This window comes from Eleutherodactylus coqui, chromosome 1 (genome assembly GCF_035609145.1).
Source record: "Eleutherodactylus coqui strain aEleCoq1 chromosome 1, aEleCoq1.hap1, whole genome shotgun sequence".
In the NCBI taxonomy this organism is placed as follows: domain Eukaryota; kingdom Metazoa; phylum Chordata; class Amphibia; order Anura; family Eleutherodactylidae; genus Eleutherodactylus; species Eleutherodactylus coqui.
Genome location: NC_089837.1, coordinates 404,696,735 through 404,721,844, shown reverse-complemented (window position 1 = coordinate 404,721,844; position 25,110 = coordinate 404,696,735). Strand labels below are relative to the sequence as shown.

At 39.1% G+C, this 25,110-nt stretch overlaps 1 protein-coding gene across 1 annotated transcript in view; it reads left to right on the top strand.

Moving 5' to 3' along the window:
• GPC6 (glypican 6) overlaps positions 1–25,110 on the top strand; it is a 731,553-nt gene that overhangs the window by 400,690 nt on the left and 305,753 nt on the right. Inside the window, exon 4 of the mRNA XM_066588819.1 lies at positions 21,414–21,579. Coding sequence (XP_066444916.1) covers positions 21,414–21,579 — 166 coding nt within the window. The remainder of the gene's footprint in view (positions 1–21,413; positions 21,580–25,110) is intronic.

Below are 25,110 nucleotides of genomic sequence, written 5' to 3'. Positions count from 1 at the left end.
AAAAAATAAGATTCGCACATGATCCTAAAATTCACACTTAGGCCTCGGTCAGACAGGCGTTTTTTTGCGCGATTTGCGCATGCGATCTGTGCATATATAGAACCATTGCTTCGCAATGGGATCGGTCCCATGGCCGCTTTTTATGCGGATGTCCGATAAATTATAGGACACGAGGAATCGCAGATCGCGCCTATCTGCGTTCTGCGATTCCTTGTGTTCTATATATGCGCTCAATGGGGCCGGCGGCAGCAGCGCCGACCCCATTGAGAACATATACTACACAGATCATTCTCCTCTGCCACAGCTGTAACAGCTGTGGCAGAGAAGAACGATGTTCGCCCATTGAATTCAATGGAGCCGGCAATACAGTATTGCTGGTTCCATTGAATTTCATTGGGTTGGACAGCGCTCCTTTGATCGGGCCCGTTTCGCCGAAAACGCTGCTAGCTGCAGATTTTTCGGCGAATCGTCGGCCCGGTCACGCGCTTTGCGGATGCGCATCCGTCATGCGATCCTCAAATCGTGGCAAAAAACAGTCGTCTGACCGAGGCCTAAGGGTGGCTTCAGGCGAGTATGTATTTTGTGTGTGCATACGCGCGCACAAAAGCATGCGTCTATTAGCCCCAATAGATTCCCCATGGTATGTGCACATGCCCGTGCTTTACAGGCGTGTGCCGGTAGCACCATTGCAAACAATGGTCTGCCGGCACTCCTGCATTGTTTTTCAGGGAAGGGCTTTACACATAAGCCTTTCCCTAAAAAACTAAAATTTAGTGTAAAAAAAATAAATAAATAAACTTACCTGTCCACCACTGCCCTGTCCCCCGCAGCGATGAAGAACACATCTGCTGCATGCGGCAGTTGTTTCCTTCATCCCCGCTAGTAAAAAGAATTCCCTGCTGCTACATCTGCCACATCTGTGACAGATGCAGCAGAGGAATTCTCCAATTCTCTACCGCAGCTGTCACACATGACGGCTGGGTAGAAGATTCTGCTGCTGGCACACCATCAATTGATTTCAAGGAAGGGCTTTAAATATAAGCCCTTCCCTGAAAATCCATTAAAAGTGGTGTAAAAAAAAACAAAAAAAAAACATACTCATCTCCCTTCAGCTGCCGGGACTCAGCCGCATCTTCTCCTCGCTGTCCCTGGCTCTGTAGTGCTGATCTATTAGCAGGAGGTGATTTAAAATCCCCGCCTGCTGAACGAGCGGATGGTGATTGGCTGAGGTGCTCAGCCAATCACAGGCAGCTCTTGACCGTCATCGGCAGATGTGTTCTTCATCCCTGCGGGGGACCCGGCAGCAGTGGACAGGTAAGTTTATTTTTTATTTATTTTTTTTTACACTAAAATTTTTGTTTTTCAGGGAAGGGCTTATACGTAAAGCCCTTTCCTGAAAAACAATGCAGGGGTACCGGCAGACCATTGTTTTCAATGGAGCCGCCGGCAGCAGCCGTGGCTCCATTGAAGATAATGCACGGACCTGCATTCACGCGGGTTTTTGCATGTACATGGGTGCGCACTTATGTACGCACCTATGTACGGACAAAAACATGCTCGTATGAAGCCACCCATATAGTGCAGCCCCATTTAAAGCAATGGCAGAAGATCGCTATCCCCTGCTGCAGCAGGGAATTCCTTGTTTTTTTTCTGTTGCTGACTGTATCAGATCTTTTGGATATCCTTTATCGATAAACCATTTTTGTAAATCTCTTGATTAATCTATAAAATGCCTATTTAATGTACAGTTCCTTCTAATTCTCTTAAAATGGCCAATGGGTATTTTGGCTTTCAATTATTTTAAATGGAAATTGTTAAAATATAAAGAACTGTAAAAATCTACTTTTTTGAAATGTTTCTGTGAAAATGTTTTTATTTTCCACAAAAATTCTTAGATCTAAAAATGTAATTTCAATATTATTTATAGAGCCCGTGAGTTCAAGGCTACAATTTTGCACATTTAGACTTTTAATATAGGTTTCTGAATACTCATTCTTACCATCTAAAATTATTAACCCCTTCCAATCCACTGTCTGACGTCTGAAGACATTATGATTTATGGCTGTACAGCTCCGATGTTGGAAGACGCCCGTCGGGGTTCTCTTACTGTATATTGCCAGCCTCTCTGCTGTCGGAGCCTATCCAACGTGTCACCTCATGCAGTACTGGTTTTAGCCAGCAGATAGCGCCGTTGTGTAACAGCAGAAAAAGAGCAAGCCCCCTAGGAAAACCAGAATACAAATTGGATTGGAAAGGGTTAAAATATCATCTATGTACTTACTATAAAATTTAATCTGAAGGTCACTTATTAATTCTTCAAAAGCACTTATATATAATTTTGCATAACTGGGGGCAAATATTGTACCCATGGCTCTTTCTCCTATTTGTAGATAATATTCATTATTATATCCAAAGTAATTGATGAGAATAAATTCAATAGCCTCAATAATAAATTGATGTTGTTTTCTAGGCATGAGAGGGTCTTGTGCTAAAAGGTATTGTATTGCTTCTACACTCAGTCATGTACTATATGGGTATAAAGGGCTGTATAGTCTAGAGATGCCCAAACTAAGTACCTTTCCATTCTGTATTTTTGATTAAACTCAACAATCTGTTGTGAGAAATGCATCAAATATAAGGTTAGCTACATCCGCCACCACTATTTGGAACAATTTCCATGTCTCTGTGGGTAATAATAGGAAATTTATTTAGTGTACCATCTAATGATTTTAAGGTTTATTTTCTGATAAAAACTAGTGAGGTCAACAAAAAATTCACAGAGATTAGCGATATATGAAGGACACAAACCTACAGTAAGTACACTAATTTTAATATCTGTAAGATGATGAGGATAATTACAAATCCCATGTTCTGTTACATCTACAGAACCCTTGCTTTTCTCAATTTCTTTATAATGCTGCCCCCCACCCATTTATGCCATATTTACTTGACTTTCTATTTTTTTCTTTTTTGCTTATATTGATGGGAAGAAGTGTGTGTTTTTTATTTTGGTCTTGTTCCCACAAGCTTCTATTACTGGTGTGGATTGAGGAGGATGAGACAGGGCCCTTTTACAAAAGCTGATATATCATTCAGATTCCCACATCTAGCTGGAATCTGAACAGTTATCATTCAATGTAATTGCATGCCCTAACTGAATAAATGAGAAATTGTTTGCTTCTCATATGTCGTTCAGTTTCTGCATGTAGAAAACTGAACGAGGGATTGGTCTGTCTAAACAATTTAGGATGACTGGTCGGGCACCTGTACCCAACAAGTTGTCCTGTGTAATAGGGCTCTTGCCATTTGTTGTAAAGTTAGGGATGATGCAATGATGGGTTGTCTTCCTGTTTTCTGGTATTTCTTTCCGAATGCTTGGATTTTTTGTTGTCAGCTTATCCCCTTCTATCAAAGAAGTATTTGATAATTCTCTTTTCTATGTTATGGTCCTTTTTTGTACTAATTGGGGTAGTTTTGTTTACAGGCCTAATTCTAAATACTCTTGTGTAGAACTTGTATTAATTTGAACGTTGGAATTTTCCGTACCCCTTAACCCCTTGAGTGGCACGCCCGGAAAATTTCCGTGACGAGCTCCACTGCTCATAGCAACATAGCCCGGAAGATTTCCAGGCTATGTATCACTATGGGAGCTGCAGAGCACAATGCCACAAGCTGTGACAGTGTGCTCTGCCTGCACAGACCCACAGAGAACAAAGCAAGGGCTTTGAAAAACCAGCAGAAGATATTGCCGACATGTCGGCAATGTCCTGCTTTGTTTACAAGTTGCCATAGAGAGCATCGGCTTGTCAGAAGCAAGCCGATGGTCTCTGTGGCAGGGAGAGCTGGTTGTTAGCTGTCAGAGGACAGCTAGGTACTAGCTCTTACAGCAGAGATCAGAGAAAACCTCCGATCTCTGCTGTGTTAACCCTTTACATGCTGCAGTCTATGTGACTGCAGCATGTAAAGGGCTGTCACTGCAGCATGTAAAGGGCTGTCACCATTGGACCCCCGGAATGTGATCAGGGGGTCCTGATGGATCCCTGTGGAAGTCCCCTAAAGGGACACAAAAAAAAAAAATTTAAAAAAATTATTAAAAAAATTAAAAAAACACTTGTCTCCCTTTACTTTGTAAAAAATCAAAAATGCAATCACACATGTGGTATCCGTGTGCGTCGTAATGACCCAGAGAAGGAAGTTAATACATTATTTAACCCCTTAATGACATGGCCCCTTTTTTTCTTTTTTCCCCATTTCTTTTTTTCCTCCCCCCTGTTTAAAAAATCGCAACTTGTCCCGCAAAAAACAAGCCCTTATATGGCCATGTCAATGGAAAAATGAAAAAGTTATGGCTCTTGAGACGCAACTGCAAAACTAGTTGAAATTCAATGATTAGACCATTTAAAAAAACCTGCCCTGGTGGGCACGACAGGGTGGTAGGAAACCTGCCACTCAAGGGGTTAATTCATTGGGCATTGGAAAAAAACATGTCTTCCCTACCTCACTCTCTTTTTAACCCCAGTCTGACAATAACTTTTCACAGTTCTGTTTTTTTTCTTACCAATGCCAGAAAACATGTTATTATTGCACAGTGGAACTTACTGTGAATGAATGTGTAGCTTCTAGTGCTTGTGGCACTAGATTGACTGACCTTGGTACTAAGATTTAAGTTATGATCTTTTTTTTATTTATGGAATAAGGATCAGAATCTTAAGGGTATGTTCAGACAGTGCCAGAATCTTCACTGAGAATTCCACCTAAAAAAAACAATCAAAATCCTCAGCATTTTGCCACAGTTTTTGGCATGGATTCGCACAGATTTAGCCCTAAAAATAGTCAAAATCCGCATACAGAATTCCAATGCGGAAATGAGCATTTCTGTGTCAAGAAGTGGCATATCACTTCTTGACATGCAGACACGATTTTCCACGTTGTAATTAAGCATGCGGCTGTTGCCCATTGACAGAGCTAAGTCCATTTGCTGATCCGTGCCAGAAACCGCAGCAGAAATACGTGGATTTTGAAGCAGTTTTTAGAGGCAGAATTCAAGTGGAAAATTTAGCAATAAATTTCATCATCTAAACATACAATTATTTTTTTTAAATACTATAAGCTCTAGAGTAGTGTATTTGACTCTTATGAGGAGCTTTATTTATAGATGTACCTGACTATGGTTCCTTAAATAGTTTTGAGTGTGCTGTTTTCTTATATTCCTATAGTCTAATTCGATTATCATTATAATCTCTCAAATCCCTTTTCAATTTATTCAGCTTTTTAAAAAACATGAAATGTTCCTATTTATTGGTTGTATTAAGTGCATATTCTATATCCCTGTTTTCATTATGGATTAGTATTCAATGAAGTTTATCCAAACAAAGTTTACTCACAATCTGCCTTTTTTCAATTAATTTGATAAAGTTTCAAATTAAGTTTGATAAAGTATCAATCATGAGGTTCCATTCTCCAGCGAATTGACTATCCAGAAAGGCAACCTCAAACCTTTCAGTCCTATCTTACTGTTTTTATAAATCATCAGAAACAGCCAATGCACCGTATGTTGCCACAAATTCTTTATACCATTTTTATAGCATATTTTGGATGTTTTTCTTAATTAGGGGCTCATGGTTGATTATAGAAGAATTGGAGCATAGAAAATGTGCAAAATTTGCTGGTAAATTCAAAGCCCATTGATTCCAATTAGATTCATTTCTAAGTGTACGTAACAACCAAGCCGGTAGTGTATGCCTCTCTTTCTCCAAATGATCCATCTCAGACAAAATGGTTGTCACGTCTCATTCCAGTTATCTCGACAAGAAACCAGTAAAGCAATAAATATTCAAAAGAAAGAATTAAAAAGGGACACAGTGGCCTGAGTGGGATGACAAAAATAATTAATGGAAATAAAAATGGCACTTACCGGGTCTACAGACATTACCCAGAAAGGGTCCACTGTTACATCTAAACGTCCAAAGGAGCCTTAATAATCATGTGGAATGAAAAGTACCCCTATCCACATGGCATTCATATGGAGAGTACCAACGACCCAAAGAACCACACTGATTTCAGTAAACAAGAATAGGGGAGAAAAAAGAAATACCAGTATTCAGGGGTTGAAATCCAATGCCAAAAGGTGTATTAAAGGGGTTGTCCCGCGATGACAAGTTAAGTTAAACACTTCTGTATGGCCATATACATTCACTTTGTAATATACATCGTGCATGAAATATGTGCCATACAGTACAGAAGTTATATACTCACCTTCCCTGCGCTGGCGTCCCCGTCTCCATGGTGCCGTCTAATTTCAGCGTCTAATCGCCCGATTAGACGCGCTTACGCAGAAGGGTCTTCTCCCTTCTGGTCGGTCAGGGCACGAGCGGCTTTCTGGCTCCGCCCCCTTCTACACGTCATTGCGTAGCTCCGCCCCGTCACGTGTGCCGATTCCAGCCAATCAGGAGACTGGAATCGGCAATGGACCGCACAGAGCCCACGGTGCACCATGGGAGAAGACCCGCGGTGCATCGTGGGTGAAGATCCCGGCATCCATCTTGGAGGAAAAGAAGGAAGAAGTTGCAGAGAGGGGATTCGGGTAAGTAAAATTTTTTTTTTTAATTTCAACACATCCCTTGGGTTTGTCCTGCGCTGAACGGGGGGCCTATGCAAAAAAAAAAAAACGTTTCGGCGCAGGACAACCTCTTTAAGTCAAAATCGACTTATTTGGACCAATGAGTGGTAACCCCATCACCAACCCCCTTCCAGGTTCTCTTATCACAAGACAAATTCATGCATCAGTTGTCTGGAGCCAAAGATTCCAGCCTCCACAGGTAGGTATTAAGCAGTGTATTTTGCTAAAGAAATGACAACTGCAAAGTGTTTCAAAGTTATCACATATCCTCTTTTCTCAAGCATAAGGAAACACTGACATTTTACAAGTAAATATATCATATGCATTACTTATTTGATTTAGCTTATGTTCTGGCATTCAAAGATGGTGCACAACCTCAGGACTGGAAATTGCTATTATATCAATACACAGGAGTCATCTCACAATACATGAAAAGATGGCAGTTCCAAGCAACTGACTTACCTCAAGGGTTAATTATATATCTGTTGCTATGTCGCCATGTAGAAAACAAACATTGCATTGTAGCACCTGTGGTCTCATGGCCCTTCTGGGTAGGTCTTTAAGACTGTTTAGAACACTGCTTTGCTGTGGGATCAACTTTGCTGTGTTTAGTGATACCCAACTAATAAGAGGTCAAGGATTTCCAGCCTCAGATGCCATGTTTTGTATGGACCTACTCTACATGGTCTTTTTGTGCCATGTTCCTCACATGTCACACTTTATAGAGGGGATGGTTTTACTCATCAACAACAGCATGGCAAAAGCCCTAGCAGGAAAAAAAGATTTCTGTGGTATAAGCCAATATTTCTAGTAAAGGCCACATCAGAGGAGGGTAAGATAATGTCTGAACAAAGAGAGTGGATGTCCTGTTCTGTACACTTTTTAATCCAGGAGGAGGTTGCGATGTAACCCTGGGAACAGAGCGATAGGCAGGTCTTAAGTAGGCACCGGAGGAGCCAAATATGCAGTTATTACAGAGATTCTGCTGAGTTTATTTGGCCATCAATACACCTGCATCAGGGAGATATCAGAAGTGTTACTAGTAAATATCATGGATAAATAAACCTTGCACATTGTATAGAAGATGCTTGAATGCTGCTTGTATAGGCGCACAATAGTCTTCTTAATTTGTGAGATACTGGGTGAATAAACTTTGCATATCTCATAGAAGATATTGGTTTTATTCATCTTGTTGGTCTCTACTGTGGACTTGGAGTATGGTCCTTGAAAGTTTTGGACCCACTGTTGGTAAGTTTTGCTGTGCTGCTTCATTGATTTGGATATGCTGCCTGCTCATTGTGATATCTGCCGCACACAACATTAAAGTCTCTCTTTTGCTGCAATTGTGCCATTTTAGGACAGCGACACCCCTAAGCCATACTACACGCTGGACATTTAGAGTAAATTGCCACGACTTTACTGCACATACACAAGCTAAGATTACCAAAAATTAAGAGAATCACATTTACTAATGATCTGTTGAGGTTGTTCTCACTTTACAGAATTGTTTTGCAAACAGTTTGATTCATTGTTTAATGGTGTAAGATGGGGAATTGGTTCATGCATCTTGTTAATAAAGATATATTGAAAATCCAATCATAAATACCCTTGGGAGCATAACTGACCCCCATCAAGAAAATAGGATTTCACTGCTTTATTTATTTCTTAGGTTATAGTCAAGGTTAATTATGAGTGTCAAATAAGTGAGACTATTACAGGATTTAGAGACAAACCAAAAGCAAATTAATGCAAGTTCTGTGGCCTGAATATTGATTCTTGTCGTGGGATACTGGTTAAACAAGATCATTACTTAAAAAGAGCTATACATTGTTCCAACACAATCTGTTCTCCGCTATAATGTCTGCAATTTAAATTCCCCCTGTGAGCACAAAATGTAAATGAATAAAGCAGGCTCATTAAATACAGTTCAGTTTAATGCAACAGGCATCCTTGTAACAGATATAGTATTTTACTGAGCTTTGTATTCATTTCATAGTTTAATGATGCATGTTTTGTCTTTTGAAGGAAAATCATTTCATAGTTTAAATATTGTTCACTATCTATATTCCTGATATTATAACAATTTAGCTCACACATTGTATATGCTCCTTGCTATTCTCTGCTACAACATGGCTTCTACATTCTATCAGTTAATATCTATTCCCACCATGGCAACGTTTTATGACATCTAGACATATGTCAATCCTATGTCAGTTATCTTTCCTTACATATGGGTCAGTTGTTAGCTGTGCAGAACAAATGTCAATCTACACTCCATACAATATGGGGAATATGAAAAAATGGTGGGTGGAAAAGATAAATCATGTAAAAAAAATATCGAAAATATGAAATTTACACAATTTAAAATCGAGAACTTTTAAGCTCAGTCATCCAATTATCCCATAGAAAATGTACAAAAATAAATTAATAAATATCCAATAAATTCAAACTTTAATCTCTTCCATTCATTTTTTTCTCACATTATAATTTCCCTTGTAGTAGTGCTGCAGGGAAATTGACCACTTACTACCAAATTGCCCCACAAATTACAGCTGACACCATGTTTCCCTGAAACTAAGACTCTGTCTTGTATTATTTTTTTCCCCAAAAGAGGCACTAGGTCTTATTATACTTACCTAGCATACTTGGTCCTGGTCCCTGCCGCTGCTCTCCGGAGCCCGACGTGGTTCCCGCAGTCCAAGGACGCTCATATAAGATCACTTTCTGGTTATGGGATTTATAAATCCTGCCTCTACAATGCAATGGCTGTGATTGGTTCTTCGACCGCTGCTCAGCCAATCAATGCAGTGCTCGATGAACCAATCACAGCCATCGCATTGGTTCATTGAGCACTGCATTGATTGGCTGAGCAGTACTTTTGAACCAATCAGAGCCATCGCTTCCTGGAGGTGGGATTTATGAATTCTGTAACCAGGAAGTGATCTTCTGTGGGCATCTGAGGACTGCAAGAAGCACGTTGGGGCTCCGGAGAGCAGTGGGAGAGACCTGGACTGAGCCTACTAGGTAATGTAATCCTTTTTTAATGTAATGCAGGTAGGGCTTTATTTTTGGAGTAGGGCTTATATTTCAAGCCTCCCCAAAAATCCTGAAAAATCAGGGTAGGGCTTACTTTCAGAGAAACAGGGTAGCTGGGGGACACTTTAAGATCTGATTACTGTCTTAAGACAGTTCTGTCAATTAGGGCTCTTTTACAAGGAGCGATTATCATTCAGTTAATCCTTGGATCCTGTGAAACTGAACAATTAATCGTTCAGTGTAAACATTGCCAGTAACTGACAAGCAACAATTCCTTTCCTTATCATTTGTGATTCAGTTTATGACTCTACACAGTGTACACAAGCAGTTATTTATCTATGAATGCTTGCTACTCTGAATGGAGGGGGTGTTTGAAAGCAATCTTTGGTGTGCTCCACCTTCATTTAGTAAACGATTCTCGCTTCTGTCTGAAAGCTTAAGCACACAACAGTTGTTTCATGTAAAAAGACCCATAGAGATTATCCAAAGCGGAGAACCCACTTTCTCCCCCCTTATTATGCCTCCCCCTTCAGCTCTCTACCAGCCCTTTATAGACGAACTCAATAGGAAACTAACGCCTGTGTTCTCTGCAGGAACTTCTATGATTGTTAGTTTCAGAAAAAGTTAAGAAAATTAAGAAAATTCGCTAAACTAACAAGAGTGTCAGCAAGTTTATCTTCTGTTTATGTTAATCATTCATTTCTAGTTTTAGTGTTCCTTTGATGCAAATAAAAAAATAATCAACAGTAAAATCTTTTATAAGAAGGTATTCTAGTTTAGAAAGCCCATTTTCAATACTCATCTAGAGAATCTGATTCTAACAGAAGGGACTTCCCTATTCAGCACCCTGATCAATTAGCCAGAGCCATGAACAATATCTCTTTTTTTCTGGAGCGCCCGATGTATTCATATATTGCAGAGAAAGTCAATAGTTTTGAGTAGGAACTTTGTAATGCTTTATTTCTTCTGTGATGGCACTACAGGGGAACTGAACACTTGCTGCCATAATCTGCCATTAGATATTTTATTTGTACTCCTAAATTGCTCAAAGCCTGGGATATTGCTTAGCTTTATAGCGAGTTATAAATTAATTATTTGCTTGTGACTAAATAAAATCTTATACAAACTTCCTTAATGTGGAATATACAGTACCTATATACAAGGCTGCTTGACTGCAAATTTATAATCCAAAGGAAATACAGTTAATCTATACATAGTGGCAGCTTGACATTTTGCTAGTAATCATATGCATATTTAATTCTAGGAAAATATATTGCCTTGTTATTTGCCAAAATACGGATCTAAGTAATGAGAACTAATAAGCTAACTTCTTATCTTTAGCAGTAATGGGAGAGGAGATACCTAGTCAGAAAAAAATATTAAATCCCTTTTTGTGAATGATTAAGCTGAAGACAAGTGAACGATGTCCAAGTACATTTGAAATGTTGAATCAATAGTTTTCTGGTACATTAATCACTGTCTGCTGCCAGAGATCAATTTTGCAATAAATGCAATAGGAATCAAAAGGTTAGAGGAGTAAATGATTTAAGAAGCAATGAACGCACTTCAGGGGACACACAAAATATTTCGATCTCTGTATTCTTAAAATAACACTGGTCAATAATAATATGGACTATGTGTCTTGATAAACAGTGAACCTTCTCTTTTTAGCCCTTTAGAATTAACATACATAGATATGGCTTTTCTGATGGTCACAGATGTTTACTAGTATTCCGCTTTATTGCAAAATCCATTTAAAAAACATACAATCAACATCAGCAGAAAAGATCAACAGCTATGCGTTTCGGAAATGAATCCTTTGTTACAGAGGAATATCTCGAAACCCAATGCTACTAAATAGGGAAAAGTCGCATGAATAAAACTAATAAATCAAATGTAGAGGCAGTAGAGAAACATCAGAAAAGGAGAAACAAATGTAAAATCTGAATGTAACTCTCGCCAGAGTGTAACATTTTTGCAACATATGGTAGTAATGTTAATGATAACGTAATGATACACCTTGCCTGATGTTCATTCCCATAGAAGCATGACTATGTATCAGGAAAATCCACTTGGCCTCACAATTTAATAACGTCCGTTTCAAGGCACCGCCTCTTTTGGGTCTGAACACCTTTTTAATGCTTATTTTTAAAAAAGCTGTGACATCTCCACCATGCAATGATGAGAAATGCCTCAATACTACAGATACATTGATTGCTGTAAAATCACTGGCATCTGACAAATGATGAAGGATGTGAACTTTAAAGGCTGTCATTATACAACTGACATACTATATGTTGAAAAGTCGGCAAGTGATTAAGTAAAAAAACATTTGCAGTATTACAATTTATGAAAGAAGGTATTTTATATTTAACACTGGATACTGATGACTTAAATGTAGCTGACTTTTATGCATGATTGCAAGTTATGCACACCTTATGACCACAGGGAAAAAACCCAATGATGGATAACCATGTTCTTCTTTAGTCAAAACAAGAAAGAAACAGGCTAGGAGATAAGGGTTGGGGCCGCCTGAATACAAATCTTACATTATTACGTAAAGTGCACAATTTGTTTGAGTACAGCGCCACAGAGGGTATGTATAGAATAAATTGGACCTGGTGTAAGCAACCCGTCAATAGACAGGCTGCCACATGGCTGATACTTGTTCACCTATAGACACAATTATGGTCATCCACTCCACCAGTGAATCCCTATCGATGTCCAAAAGTGACTGGGAGAGTGTCTAGGGAATGCCCAAGGCATGGCTGTGCCTCGGCTGCAGAATTGAGGAAATAACAAGTTACATAAAATCCCATGTTCTGAAGTGTGTGGTTAATATGCAAAGTAAAGGTATAAAGTTTAAACTTACGTTGTTGAGAGGTTCGTGATGACCAACGAATCTCCTCAAAAATTCAGGTTAGCCTTCACATTAAATGCACGTTCCATACAGATTTCTTTTAGGAGGATAGATTTGCTTCCCTTCTTTATTTCAAATACATTAAGACACTGAAGTACTGTATGGAAAGTTCAACACATTTCGCAGGTCCTTATAAGATGCCTCCCTCCTTTCTCAAGCACAAACTGTAAGTCAAGTCTTACAGTTTGTGCTTGATAAAGGAGGAAGGCATGTTTTTTTCCACTGTGCTTTACTGTCCTCTGCCTGAGGACGTGGTGATGGCAAAATCCATAGAGGAGTTTAAGAGGGGACTAGATGCCTTTCTAGAAGGATATTACAGGATATAGGCATTAGGTCACTAGCGGGTTTGTAGTTCTGGTTCTTACAGTCAGGTAGGAACCATCAAGGTTGATCCAGGGATTATTCTGATTGCCATTATAGAGTCAGGAAGTAATTTTCGCTCAAATGGGCTAATTGGCTTCTGCCTCTTGGGGTTTTTGCCTTCCTCTGGATCAACTATAGGGTGGAAATAGGCTGAACTGGATGGACATTGTCTTCATTCAGCCTAACATACTATGTTACTATGTATGTAATGTATGTATTTGGAATTAAGAAGAGCATGTACTTTCCTAAAAGAAATCTGGATGAAATGTGCATTTATTGTCAAGGCTTAGCTGGATTTTTCAGGAGTTCATTGGTCATGAACCCCTCAATGAAATAAGTTTAAGCTTTATACCTTTACTTTGCATAATAACCACACATGTCGGAACGCAGGATTTTTTTGTAACCTGTTGTTTCCTCGATTATTATGCAAAGTATGCTGTTCCAGGGGGTCCTTACACAAAATTGGAAAAGGTTTTTGAATTATTTTGACTACGTTTCTGTATTGTAAACTAAATTCTGTAGAAAACGTCAACACCTGATTGTGTTGTTTTTTTTAGGCATCAAGCTCTTGATCTAGTTTGTGTGTTATTAAGATGTCATTCCTTTGTACACCACTTAACAAATCCTTCGCTCTGTCCAAAAACCAAATTAGTTAAATAAGCCTGTTGTTTTTCCTTACAATATCTTCCAGGATCTGAGCAGTTACGCTTGATTCTCGTTAGTCCCCCCATAGGAATGCTGTATGTCCATGGTGAATCCAACCTTTAAGGGAACAATTACACAAATCACAATATATAAGGCAAAAGCTTTTTATGCAATTCCCCACTGTATTAAATAACTTTATGCAAAGTTACAGGCCAAAAAATTCTAAACAAGTAAAGCATCTACAATAATTTAAAAGTATTCCTTCTTTTGAAATATGTCTGAGTTGTTCATAGAGTATCCAAGACTGACGGTAGGAGATTTGTAAGGCTCCAAGTGAAGTTACATTTAGTTAGCCCAACAGATGTTTCATTTGTTACATTAAACTGAGATGCAGCGATAGTCTATTATAGAGCAATTAATGGCTGCACTGGAAAAAAAAAGATTGTAAGTTATAGATATGGGTTTTAAACAAAGTATGCTTTTTATTTATCTCTTTGCCAACTTTAATGTCTTGTGGGAACAATATAAGGATATAATGTAGAATATTAAAGAGTTGATAAAATATTGTTCTGTGAATTGTGGGACTATGAAATATTCCGCTGCAACTGTTTGGTGCAATAAAAAAGTCTAATGGCCTAATGAATGAACATTAGCAATATGCAGAATACCATACATACAGCTCGACTGTGCTTTGGTGCTTTACAACCTTCATGCTTCAGGGGCATCATAATAATGAGCCATCATCTAAGCAAATCCTATAACAAAAGGCGTTGTTTGAGGCATTTTTGGCAACCTTTCATTTCTCATTTTACCTTTTAAACGTCTAATAGTTCTTTCATGCTCATCCCTTTACGTAAACAATGATAATGCCAGCTTAACAAAAAACAATGTCACATCAATAAAATTTTGTTGGACAAGCTTGTAAAGATAAAAACTGTTATAGTCTAGTAAAAGGTATAATTAGGTAGTAACATTAAAGCTATTCAAATATTATACTACTAAGTGCCCATGATCCAATGTAAATCTGTAAGCCATACCATGGGATTTCACTGCAGAGTATATAATATATCATATGGAGATATGCCAAAATTAGTTACCATTTTCTTTTATTAACGTTTCACATTGTAACCCCTGGAGTCTCTTTTGCACTTCTACTAGTAGACTCATGTTCGCTATCTCTGTGTAGGGAAAGAAGAGTGAAATTTAATCATTTATGTCAATACTTTTTCTTTTCCCATTTAATAAGTTCTCATGACAGACCTTGACGACAAGGCAACCACACTGTCATGTGAGCAAATATTGCCTACTCCAACATTGTTGGTAGGTTGTGTTATTGTCTCTAGGGTTACATTTAACAAGGTTTAGATGTCCAAGATATGACACAATTTACAACTATTTGAATGTTTTAGCCCTGTGAAAAGAGGTAAACATGGATTGGTGGGTCATGCTATATTTTTCAATAAAGTAAAATCATTTCAATTAGGCCCAATGTCCACAGCAAATTTGAATTGTGGAATCCGCGTGGAGCACCCACGTGGACGTTCTGCAGTTCAAGCTGCCATTGGAAGACATGGACATACGCAGCTGAATTAATGCATTCAGATTTGTTTTGTGGACCTTTGGGTCCACATACACCATTTCGCTGTGGTTCCCGCACAGATGGCTCCATTGAAGTGAATGGAAGCCATCCGATCTGCAGCTTGTCTGCAATTAAATTGCGGATGGGCCACAGATTCTACAGGAAAGCAGGAGATCCACACAGATCTGTAGTGACAATCCAGACAGGATTGCGGGCTCCTGCATGCGGAATCCAACCCAACCGTGAACATGAGGCCTTAAGCTTGCCTTTTTGGGCATGTTTTATTGGGTTTCAAGCTTGGCAATCATTCAGGGTCTTTATATCCTGGAGGGCACCCAAGGACTTAATCCCCAGAAGCATGTGAACCCTCTCTTCCCAGAGCTTTGCTACTATTCTCTTCAGTGCTACAAACCTCCAGGAACTTTTCTATTAACCCATCCCTTCATCATTTACGCATGATTAAACACTGAATGGTATTGATGGTGGAATTATGTTGGCACTGAATGGCAGTTTTGTTTGGAGATTGTATGGAAGCAGTATTTGGTATTCATTGCAGTATTTGAGTATGAATATACAGGTGAAAAATGCTGTATATATTGTCCCTTCGTACAATGTGAGAGGCTGCTCATTTCTCTACACTACTCTACAAATCTGTTCAGCAGACTGTGCAATTTGAAGAAATACTTTTCTCAGTTTCATTGCTTTGGCAAAACTGCAAAGTTGCCTGTGTCATGTAAGCTTTCCTGCTGCTAGAGTTGCTTAAAGGACAGAGTTTAGTATTCGATCAGACAATAACACTGACTTGACCAAAGATTGAAGGTATTAGATATAATACTGAATCAGTTTACTTTCTTTTCCTTTTAGCCCCTCCCCCAACAGTCACTTTAAATTGGTAAAAACCCTTGTGAACATTTAACTTTTTTGTCTTATATTTTGAATTTAAGTCTCATTTAAATATATTTGGCACAGAACTTGGTTGCCTTAAGTGCATTGTTATCCCCTTACTGACATTACTGATTTTAGCCTTAAAAAACCGAGGTCTAGTTTTTATAAAAACTGAATTTGAGTACAAAGAATGTATTGAATAACTTTTATCAATCTTTTTTGCTGGAGTGCAATGGAAAAAAAGCAATTTCACTGTCATTTTTTTAGGATGAATTTTAAGTAGAGATGAGTGAGCGTACTCGGAAAAGCACTACTCGCTCGAGTAATTTGCTTTATCCGAGTATCGCTGTGCTCGTCCCTGAAGATTCGGGTGCCGGCACGGAGCGGGGAGCTGCAGGGGAGAGCGGGGAGGAACGGAGGGGAGATCTTTCTCTCTCTCTCTCCCGCCCGCTCTCCCCTGCTCCCCGCTGCGACTCACCTGTCAGCCGCAGCGGCACCCGAATCTTCAGGGACGAGCACAGCGATACTCGGATAAAGCAAATTACTCGAGCGAGTAGTGCTTTTCCGAGTACGCTCGCTCATCTCTAATTTTAAGATGTTCACCATGTGGTATAAATGTTATGTTATTTTTATTCTATGGCTCATTACAACTGTGACAATACCACATTTAAAGATGTTTTATTATGTTGTACTACTTTTATATAGTATAAACTTAAAAAAAAAAAAAAAATCTTGTGTGTCACCATATTCCAAGACCAGTGTATTTTTCATTTTTCTGTCAAGGGTTTTTTTTTTTTGCGGGACTATTCGGAGTTTCTATTAGTACTATTTTGAAGTATTTATGACTTTTTGATATGTGACAATGGGAGCGCCAATATGCTTTCTGATTGATGGGGGGGGGGGATTACATAAAGAAAAGTCCATGTTACACTTTCCCTGGGACAGGGGTAATGAAAGGAGAATCACACATCTCTGCTGCCTGCTAGTACCCTCTCAGCTCTGTACACACACTGAAAAGTGACAGATTGTAAATTCAGTATTTCCGACCCCAGTTATGTAGCTTCGGGTTATGTTCGTGCTACAAACAAGATGCTCATGTCATTTTAAAGACAAGGATCTTGGGTAATAGAACTGGAGCAACAGTCACTTGAAGTTGAACGAGCTCTATTCATCCAAAACTGTAATGTCCTTTTCCTGCAGAACAAATAGAGATTGTCTTAAATAATAATAATCTTTATTTGTATAGCACCAACTTATTCCGCAGTGCTTTATCTTAAACTATAGGGGTGTTAACATGTAGCTATGTGATATGTTTTCACACATATAAAAATATAAGGGCCTGCATGCAAAAAATATAAAAGTGGGCCCTTCCTGGCGCTGCTTTTTGTCACTATACCCCATAATCACGGGAAGCCTAGGTGTAGCACATATTTCCCTTTGATCCAATTCCCCTTCCATCTAATATTCCCTCTGCCATCTCTTGTAGTAAAGAGAGAGGTGTGAAACTGTGTGAAGCTCTTAAAGCACGTGCAATGGGCACAGCATACCCAATCTGGATCCTCTTCTTGGCACAAGCACCATAAGATCTCAGTCTCCAGCATCTGTATGACAGCATGTATATAATCTCAAATGCCAGTACAATACCAAGCATGAACATACTATATGATTTAATATGATTTCCAAGCAAATAGACGTATTCTTGTATTGTTTAACAATTTTATGAATAACCTGCTGCCGATGTTATGTGTTTCTATCAGTTTCAGACATACATATTGCATCTGTTATTGATGTTGAACTTCATAGGTTGTTTTTTAGATAGAAGAAAAACATGAAAACTTGAGAGTAAATCAACAATAAATCACAACTTGCTACTTTATTTCATATACAACCTCACTGATATTATTTCTATGCCCTTTCGCTCTTTTGAATGCAACTCAGTGTTAAACATCGGTCCAATGTTCGCATGAGGAATATCATTATGTACATAACAGAACACAGTTCACTTTGTGAAGATTTTAAATAAGATACAACAAATTTGGAGTAGAAATAAATTTTATACAAGGGCATTGAAGATAAGAGATGTGCTGTAAATCAGAGGAATCCTGCATTGTCTTGTCTTCTATCTTCACCTTGCTCCAAAAAGCAGACTTTACAAATTTACAGTATTTTGCCTGCAAATGTAGTCCTTCAGATATTGTACTATCACAGACTATAAATATAAACAGGAGCTAGCAAAAATTGTAGGTATGATTCTTGCAAAAGTTATGGACATAACATTACATAGCTACCGGGACGGTATGGGACCTCTGTACAACAATGACTTAGGCAGAGGTGTAACTTGAAGCTCCTGGGCCCCAATGCAAAACCCCCAACTATAATGCTTTATTCATACTACTAGGCTTACTATATGGAGGAGATGGGCCTCATTGGCCCTCTAAGGCTCCTTGGCCCGGGTGCAAGCGCATCCCCTGCATCCTCTATAGTTATGCCCCTGACTGTAGAGGAGGACACCTCTGAAATATGGCATGCAGCGGAACATGTCAAAAGTTTTTTTCATCATTAATTTATTCATTTTTTCTGTTGGAAAACCCGCTTGAGACATCCGAGACTAACCCTTGGATTTCTGTCACAAATTTGTATATTAAAATCCTAAGGATCCATACATGGTCTTATCCCCATTCAGTGGATCAAAACTATGAGTGATCACTAGAGATGAGCGAACGTACTCGGTAAGGCCGATTTCGCAATCGAGCACCGCGATTTTCGAGTACTTCACTACTCGGGTGAAAAGTACTCGGGGGCGCTGTGGGGCGGGGCGTGGCGTGGTGGAGCGGGGGGTAGCAGCGCAGAACAGGTGGGAGCTCTCTCCCTCTCCCCCCCCACTCCCCTCTGCAACCCCCCGTTCACCCACAGCACCCTCGAGTACTTTTCACCCGAGTAGTGAAGTACTCGAAAATCGCGGTGCTCGATTGTGAAATCGGCCTTACCGAGTACGTTCGCTCATCTCTAGTGATCATCCACTGCAGTTTCTGTAAGTAAACTGTGGCCAGAATTAGCGTGACTTTTTTTTACAACATAGATTTCAGAGAATTAAAAATAATGGCATGTGGTAAACACATATACACCGATACTGATTTTGGCATATAATCTGCATCCGAATCCATGCAAAAATTCCAGCATATGAGTGGGGCTCTAGAATGAGAACTTAAGGTCCATTTACACAGGACGAATGTTGGGCAAACCATTTCTTAGCCCTCGGTCACTTATGTGCGCAAAAAAATTGCGCTGCATGGTTGTGCAAAATGCCTATGACTAAAGCTCCATGTTACTAGAGCAGCTGTTCTTGTAAAAGCACAGCTGCTCCATCAAGGTCTCCTAATCACTGAACACTGTGACAGCACTGTCACAATGTTCAGTGATGAGGGGACTGCAGCGGGGATGAAAAAATCCCTTGCCACAGCTGTGGCAGAGGATCGCAATGTTCTCTCATTCCTTTCAATAGGGCCAGCACTGCTGCGACCCCACTGAAAGCAATTGCATGAAGGCAACCCCCACAGTGATTTTTAGGGAAGGGCCCTAGCTGAATTAAAAAAAAATAATAATACATCACCTAGTAGTGTTGTCAGGGCTCCAGCACTTCTTTTCTCTGGTTCCCCGGCATTGTTCTTCAGCATTTTTTTCTGGCTGGGAATTTAAAAATCCCCGCCTCCTGGAAACACTGCCTCTGATTGGCTGAGTGCTGTGAACAATAAGAGGCAGAGCCATTCATTGAACAGGTGCACAAAAAAAAATGCTCGTCTGGCCGAGAAGTATACATAGAGAAATGGCATGAAAAGCAATGTTGCTTATTTCAAATCATGATCTGCCTGTTTTATGAATCATCTTAATTATCTATCTATCTATCTATCTATCTACACACACACACACACACACACACACACACACATATATATATATATATATATATATATATATATATGAAAAATAAAACGCAAACATATTGTTTATTTTATTGTACTGTGTGTGTATGATAACATCTTACTATTCCTTTGCTATGCATTACACCAAAATCCATAAGAAAAAGTATGCTTAAAAGCCAGTGATTGTTTGCACATTTCTATATTAAATCTTTCAGGATTATAAAGCTGATGGCCCTTTTACAAGGGCTGATTTCAGCCCGAACGTTCCTTTTAACATTTGTTCATCGTATAATCGGGCTGCATAAAAGGTTCAATGATCAGTCATTCGAGAGCTGATCATTCAGTTTCAGCAAGCATAAACATGCTCGTTGATTGGCTATACATCTTCATGTATGAACAGGAAGATGTGCAGTCAGCCTATGCAGATTAACAATCATAATCACGCTCATCTGTCCCCATAAGCCGATTCTCGGCCCATGTGAAAGAAAATGACATGCACGCCAATCAACATACATTTCTATTAGTGCTCATTAGGGCTCAGTCAGACGAGCGAATTTTTCACTCATGTACAGGTGAGTTTTCAAAACGAATCTATTAGAACCAATGCTTTCCAATGAAAGCGGTCATGTGTCCGTTTTTTAGAAGTGCACCTGCAAAAGCTAGAACATGTGAGTGGAAATGCACCCGGTCATGCGATTGTTTTTTTGTGCATGCGTTGTGCGTTTTTTTTTTCCTATAATGTGAGAAAATGTGCTTGTTTGACTGAGCCCTTGGACTGGACCAAGAACTTGGCCAGTCTAAAGAACCTAAAGGCCTCCTTCATACTGCTGTATCATTGTATTGAGCAATAGTACATATCCATTACAGTCTATGAGTGATACTGCACCCCTGGGCACCTCTGATTTCATACAGGGACATATTGACATACTCCATTTAAATTCAATCATAAAGACTTTACAAGTCATTTAATTCTTTTCATGGGAAACATGAGTTATCATTTGAATCTTTACATTTAAATATTTGGCTCACATTTTTCCTTTGGCTAATAGAGTGCAACATAAACAAAACTTCCATTGATCCTATATATTTTGAATTGAGACAGCAGAGGGGCTTTTGGTAAAAAAAAAAATAACATGCTTTGAATGTGTTTGAAACCTTTCTACAGTGTAATTAAAATTTGTAAAGTTTTAGTTTTTCATAAAAAAGTCATTTATGGATTATGTAAAGACTACGAGGTGTAAGCAGAGCTTGTTCATGTTTTTATGTTGTTCCTTCTTTTGCTCAGATAACATAGTATTATCATTGTACCTTGGTGAAAAAGTGGGAATATATGAAACTAGCATTATATAGAGGAAACCTAAACTGGTCTTTCACCAACAAGTAGTTGAATCCTGGAATTGCTTATTTTCCAGTAAAATAGCCAGTCATGTATTTCTGTCTTTGCAGCTCAGCCCAAATTCAGGATGTCTCCGAGCGTTACTGAAGATGCTGTATTGTCCATATTGTCGTGGGATGCCCAATTTGAAGCCTTGTACCAACTATTGCCTCAACGTTATGAAGGGCTGCTTGGCCAATCAGGCAGATTTGGATATTGAATGGAATCTCTTTGTCGGTATGGAAACATATTTATTGCAGTTGTATGACATGATTGCTGTTATGTTTATGCAGAACTGATTTACGCATGCGTACAAGAGCATTAGTAAGATATCTTAAAAGGACTAACTACTACGGCCATGCCGGGCTTATACTTATGAGGCATGCATGGGCACCAATATTATGTCCAAACAGGGAATGAAAATATGACAAGCAGAGATATGCCAACACATGTATATTTTATTAATACAAATGGGGATAACACTACATGGCATAATATGAACAACGAGGAAACTGACCCTGGTCTTTACAGGAACGGAGGACCCTGCCTCAATTAGGGTGACTCCCCATTGGGAAACTAGGATGACCCGTCTCTCCTTAGGTGGCAGCAGGGAGCAGTAGCAAAGATGGTACACATTATAAAACCACAGAATAGGGAACAAGTTGTTACAATACTCCAGCTAATGTAGGCAGATAAGCAAGACAGCAACAAGTGTAACTGACAAGACCTCAACACTGTAAGACAAGAGTTCTACAGACAGCAATACACCAGAGTTCAGACCAGACGTCAGATAGCAGTCAGACATGACAAGATTCAACTCATCATTTATTTTACAATTGGAAAATACCCTTTAAAGTCTATGGAGAGTGTCTAACATTCAGATACTTTTCAAATGCCTATTAATTTAATTTTAGTTAAATGTATCTTTGTGTCCTTTTTGTATTCCAAATGTTTTTCACACATAACAGTTGGATTTACTTTTTTACTGTTCAAACTAATTTTTTTAGTCACGTACAAAAACGTTAACTTCCTTCCATTGTGGTTGAACGCCCAGGATAACAGTTGTCTCCACTCTTGTCCATTGCAGACAGAGGTCAGCTGTATGACACAGCCAGCACCCACCACGTATGGAGCTCAACTTTTGAGACCACTTCACACACCTTTCGGACACTATGATCTAAATATACATATATTGATAAGAGGTTAAATAGATAATTATGGGATTATTTTGATATGTAATATGCCCTACTTGGAGTCAGAAGTTTGGCAAAAGTTCTTTAGGGGAGACTTTTTTGTTAATACTCAGTGCTACTGTCTTAAAAGAAAAATACTGTGTCTGCCTCCTTTTCTATGATGCAGACTATCTCTGATAACCAGCCAAGTGGAGTTATAGAGTAATGACTGACCAACCATTATCTGTAGCCATTAAGGGGTTAAAATGAAAATTAGAACGGAGTTGAAGAAAAGAATTGTTTTTCAAAACTGAAAAAGAAGGATTTATGAATGATGTAGTGATAAATGTCTTGAAGAATGCTGCTAAGACTTTCTATCAAGCCTTTCTGATTGTGCAATGGCTGCTTTTTTATCTCATCAGTGAAGCAATGGTAGATTAATTACAAGCACAAGTGGATTTATCAAATAGTTTGAAGCAGTAATTAATCTAGCTACACTCCTGAGTGGATCCATAAAGCATTTACTGGTTGTATAGTTCAAGAACAAGTTTTAGAAACTCTGATATATCATGGTTATGTGGATTCCAAGCTCTGAAATTATCAGAAGCTTTCCTACTCAGGAATAATGGGGTTAACCTTGGCATGCAATGGGCCAGACAATTCTACATGTAATTATCTTTACAATTCAGCGAATATTTGTACAAACAAAATCAGACATTACAGAGTAATAATTAAAGCAAGAGCCTACAGATGTAGCACTTCTAAGTACGATTTTGTGTGGCAATATGTGTAGTTAAAGGGGTTGTCCCGCGCCGAAACGGTTTTTTTTCTTTTTTCAACCCCACCCCCCCACCCCACCCCCCCGTTCGGCGCGAGACAACCCCTATGCAGGGGATAAAAAAGCACACAGGACAGCGCTTACCTGAATCCCCGCGCTCTGGTGACTTCTTACTTACCTGCTGAAGATGGCCGCCGGGATCCTCTCCCTCGGTGGACCGCAGGGCTTCTGTGCGGTCCATTGCCGATTCCAGCCTCCTGATTGGCTGGAATCGGCACGTGACGGGGCGGAGCTACACGGAGCTACACGGAGCCCCATTCAGAAAAGAAGAAGACCCGCACTGCGCAAGCGCGGCTAATTTGGCCATTAGACGGCGAAAATTAGTCGGCTCCATGGAAACGAGGACGCTAGCAATGGAGCAGGTAAGTGAAAAACTTCTTATAACTTCTGTATGGCTCATAATTAATGCACAATGTACATTACAAAGTGCATTAATATGGCCATACAGAAGTGTATAGACCCACTTGCTGCCGCGGGACAACCCCTTTAATATAGCATGCATGAGTAGTCATTTTCCTGACCTCAGAATGATAGAAGGTTAAGTCAACCTTGAGCCGGTTACCTGAACCACACAGGGATTGAACTCACAACCTTCAGGTCATGAGCAGAACTTGGCACTGCATTTCTGCTGCCTTAGCACGGGACTCTGTGTGAATACAAGTGGCTACACACATAGTGCAAGATGCCAAACATTTAGCTTGTAAATAAACAGATGTGGCTCGCTAAATGTTCATTTGGAAACTATACTTCTGGCAGTGGCTTTGTCTGGTAGTGCTTCTCACTGCAGCTGGGATGAGACAGAGCTGTAATACCAGACACAGCCACTACTAGAGGTATAGAGTTATGTTTGGCAAACAATGAAGAGAGTGCGATACTCACTGGGGGACTGCAGATCCTTCAAGCAGCCGATCAGCAAAGCTTCTGCCAATTGGATCCCCACCAATCTAATATAGATGGTCTATCGCAAGAACAGGCCATATGTTTTGCAGTTCTGACAAATCCTTTTAACGCTAAATAATTGTGCTCGTTTTTACATGTAATGTTTTTGAGAATTTATTTACTACTAGATCCATATATTAAGTTACCTGCTCTAGAACAGTATACATTGATATTGAAATGATTTAAAGCTTTGATTTAAAGTTTTCAATGGGTTTAAAAAGCATATTTCCTCTGGCTATTGAATCTGCTAGAAATGATATGCAAACGATAGAGCTGAAAGAAAAGTGTGATATAAAATAATTAAATGGAATGGAATCCGTCTCAAGAGTTTTAGGAGTTTTAGAAATAGTACTATTTAATATTTCTCTTAACCCCTTAAGAACGCGGCACTTTTTTTTTTTTTTTATTTTCATTTTTTCCTCTCCCTTTTTAAAAAATCATAACTCTTTTAATTAACCATCAACATAGATGTCCGAGGGCTTGTGTCTTGCGGGCTGAGTTGTCTTTTTCAATGGTACTATATAATGTAGCATGTAATGTACTGAAAAACGTTTAACAAAAATTCTAAATGGAGTGAAATTGGAAAAAAAATGAAATTCCGTTATCTTTGGGTGCGTCTTGTTTCTACGGTGTAAATACTGCAACAAAAATGACATGATAACTTTATTCTATGGGTCATTATGATTACTTGGGCTCATTTTTTGTGGAACGTCCTGTAGTTCCTATTGCCATCATTTTGGAGTACCACCATCTTTTTGATCACTTTTTATTACATTTTAGAAAGGATGACCAAAAAGCACAATTCTGGCAATCTTATTG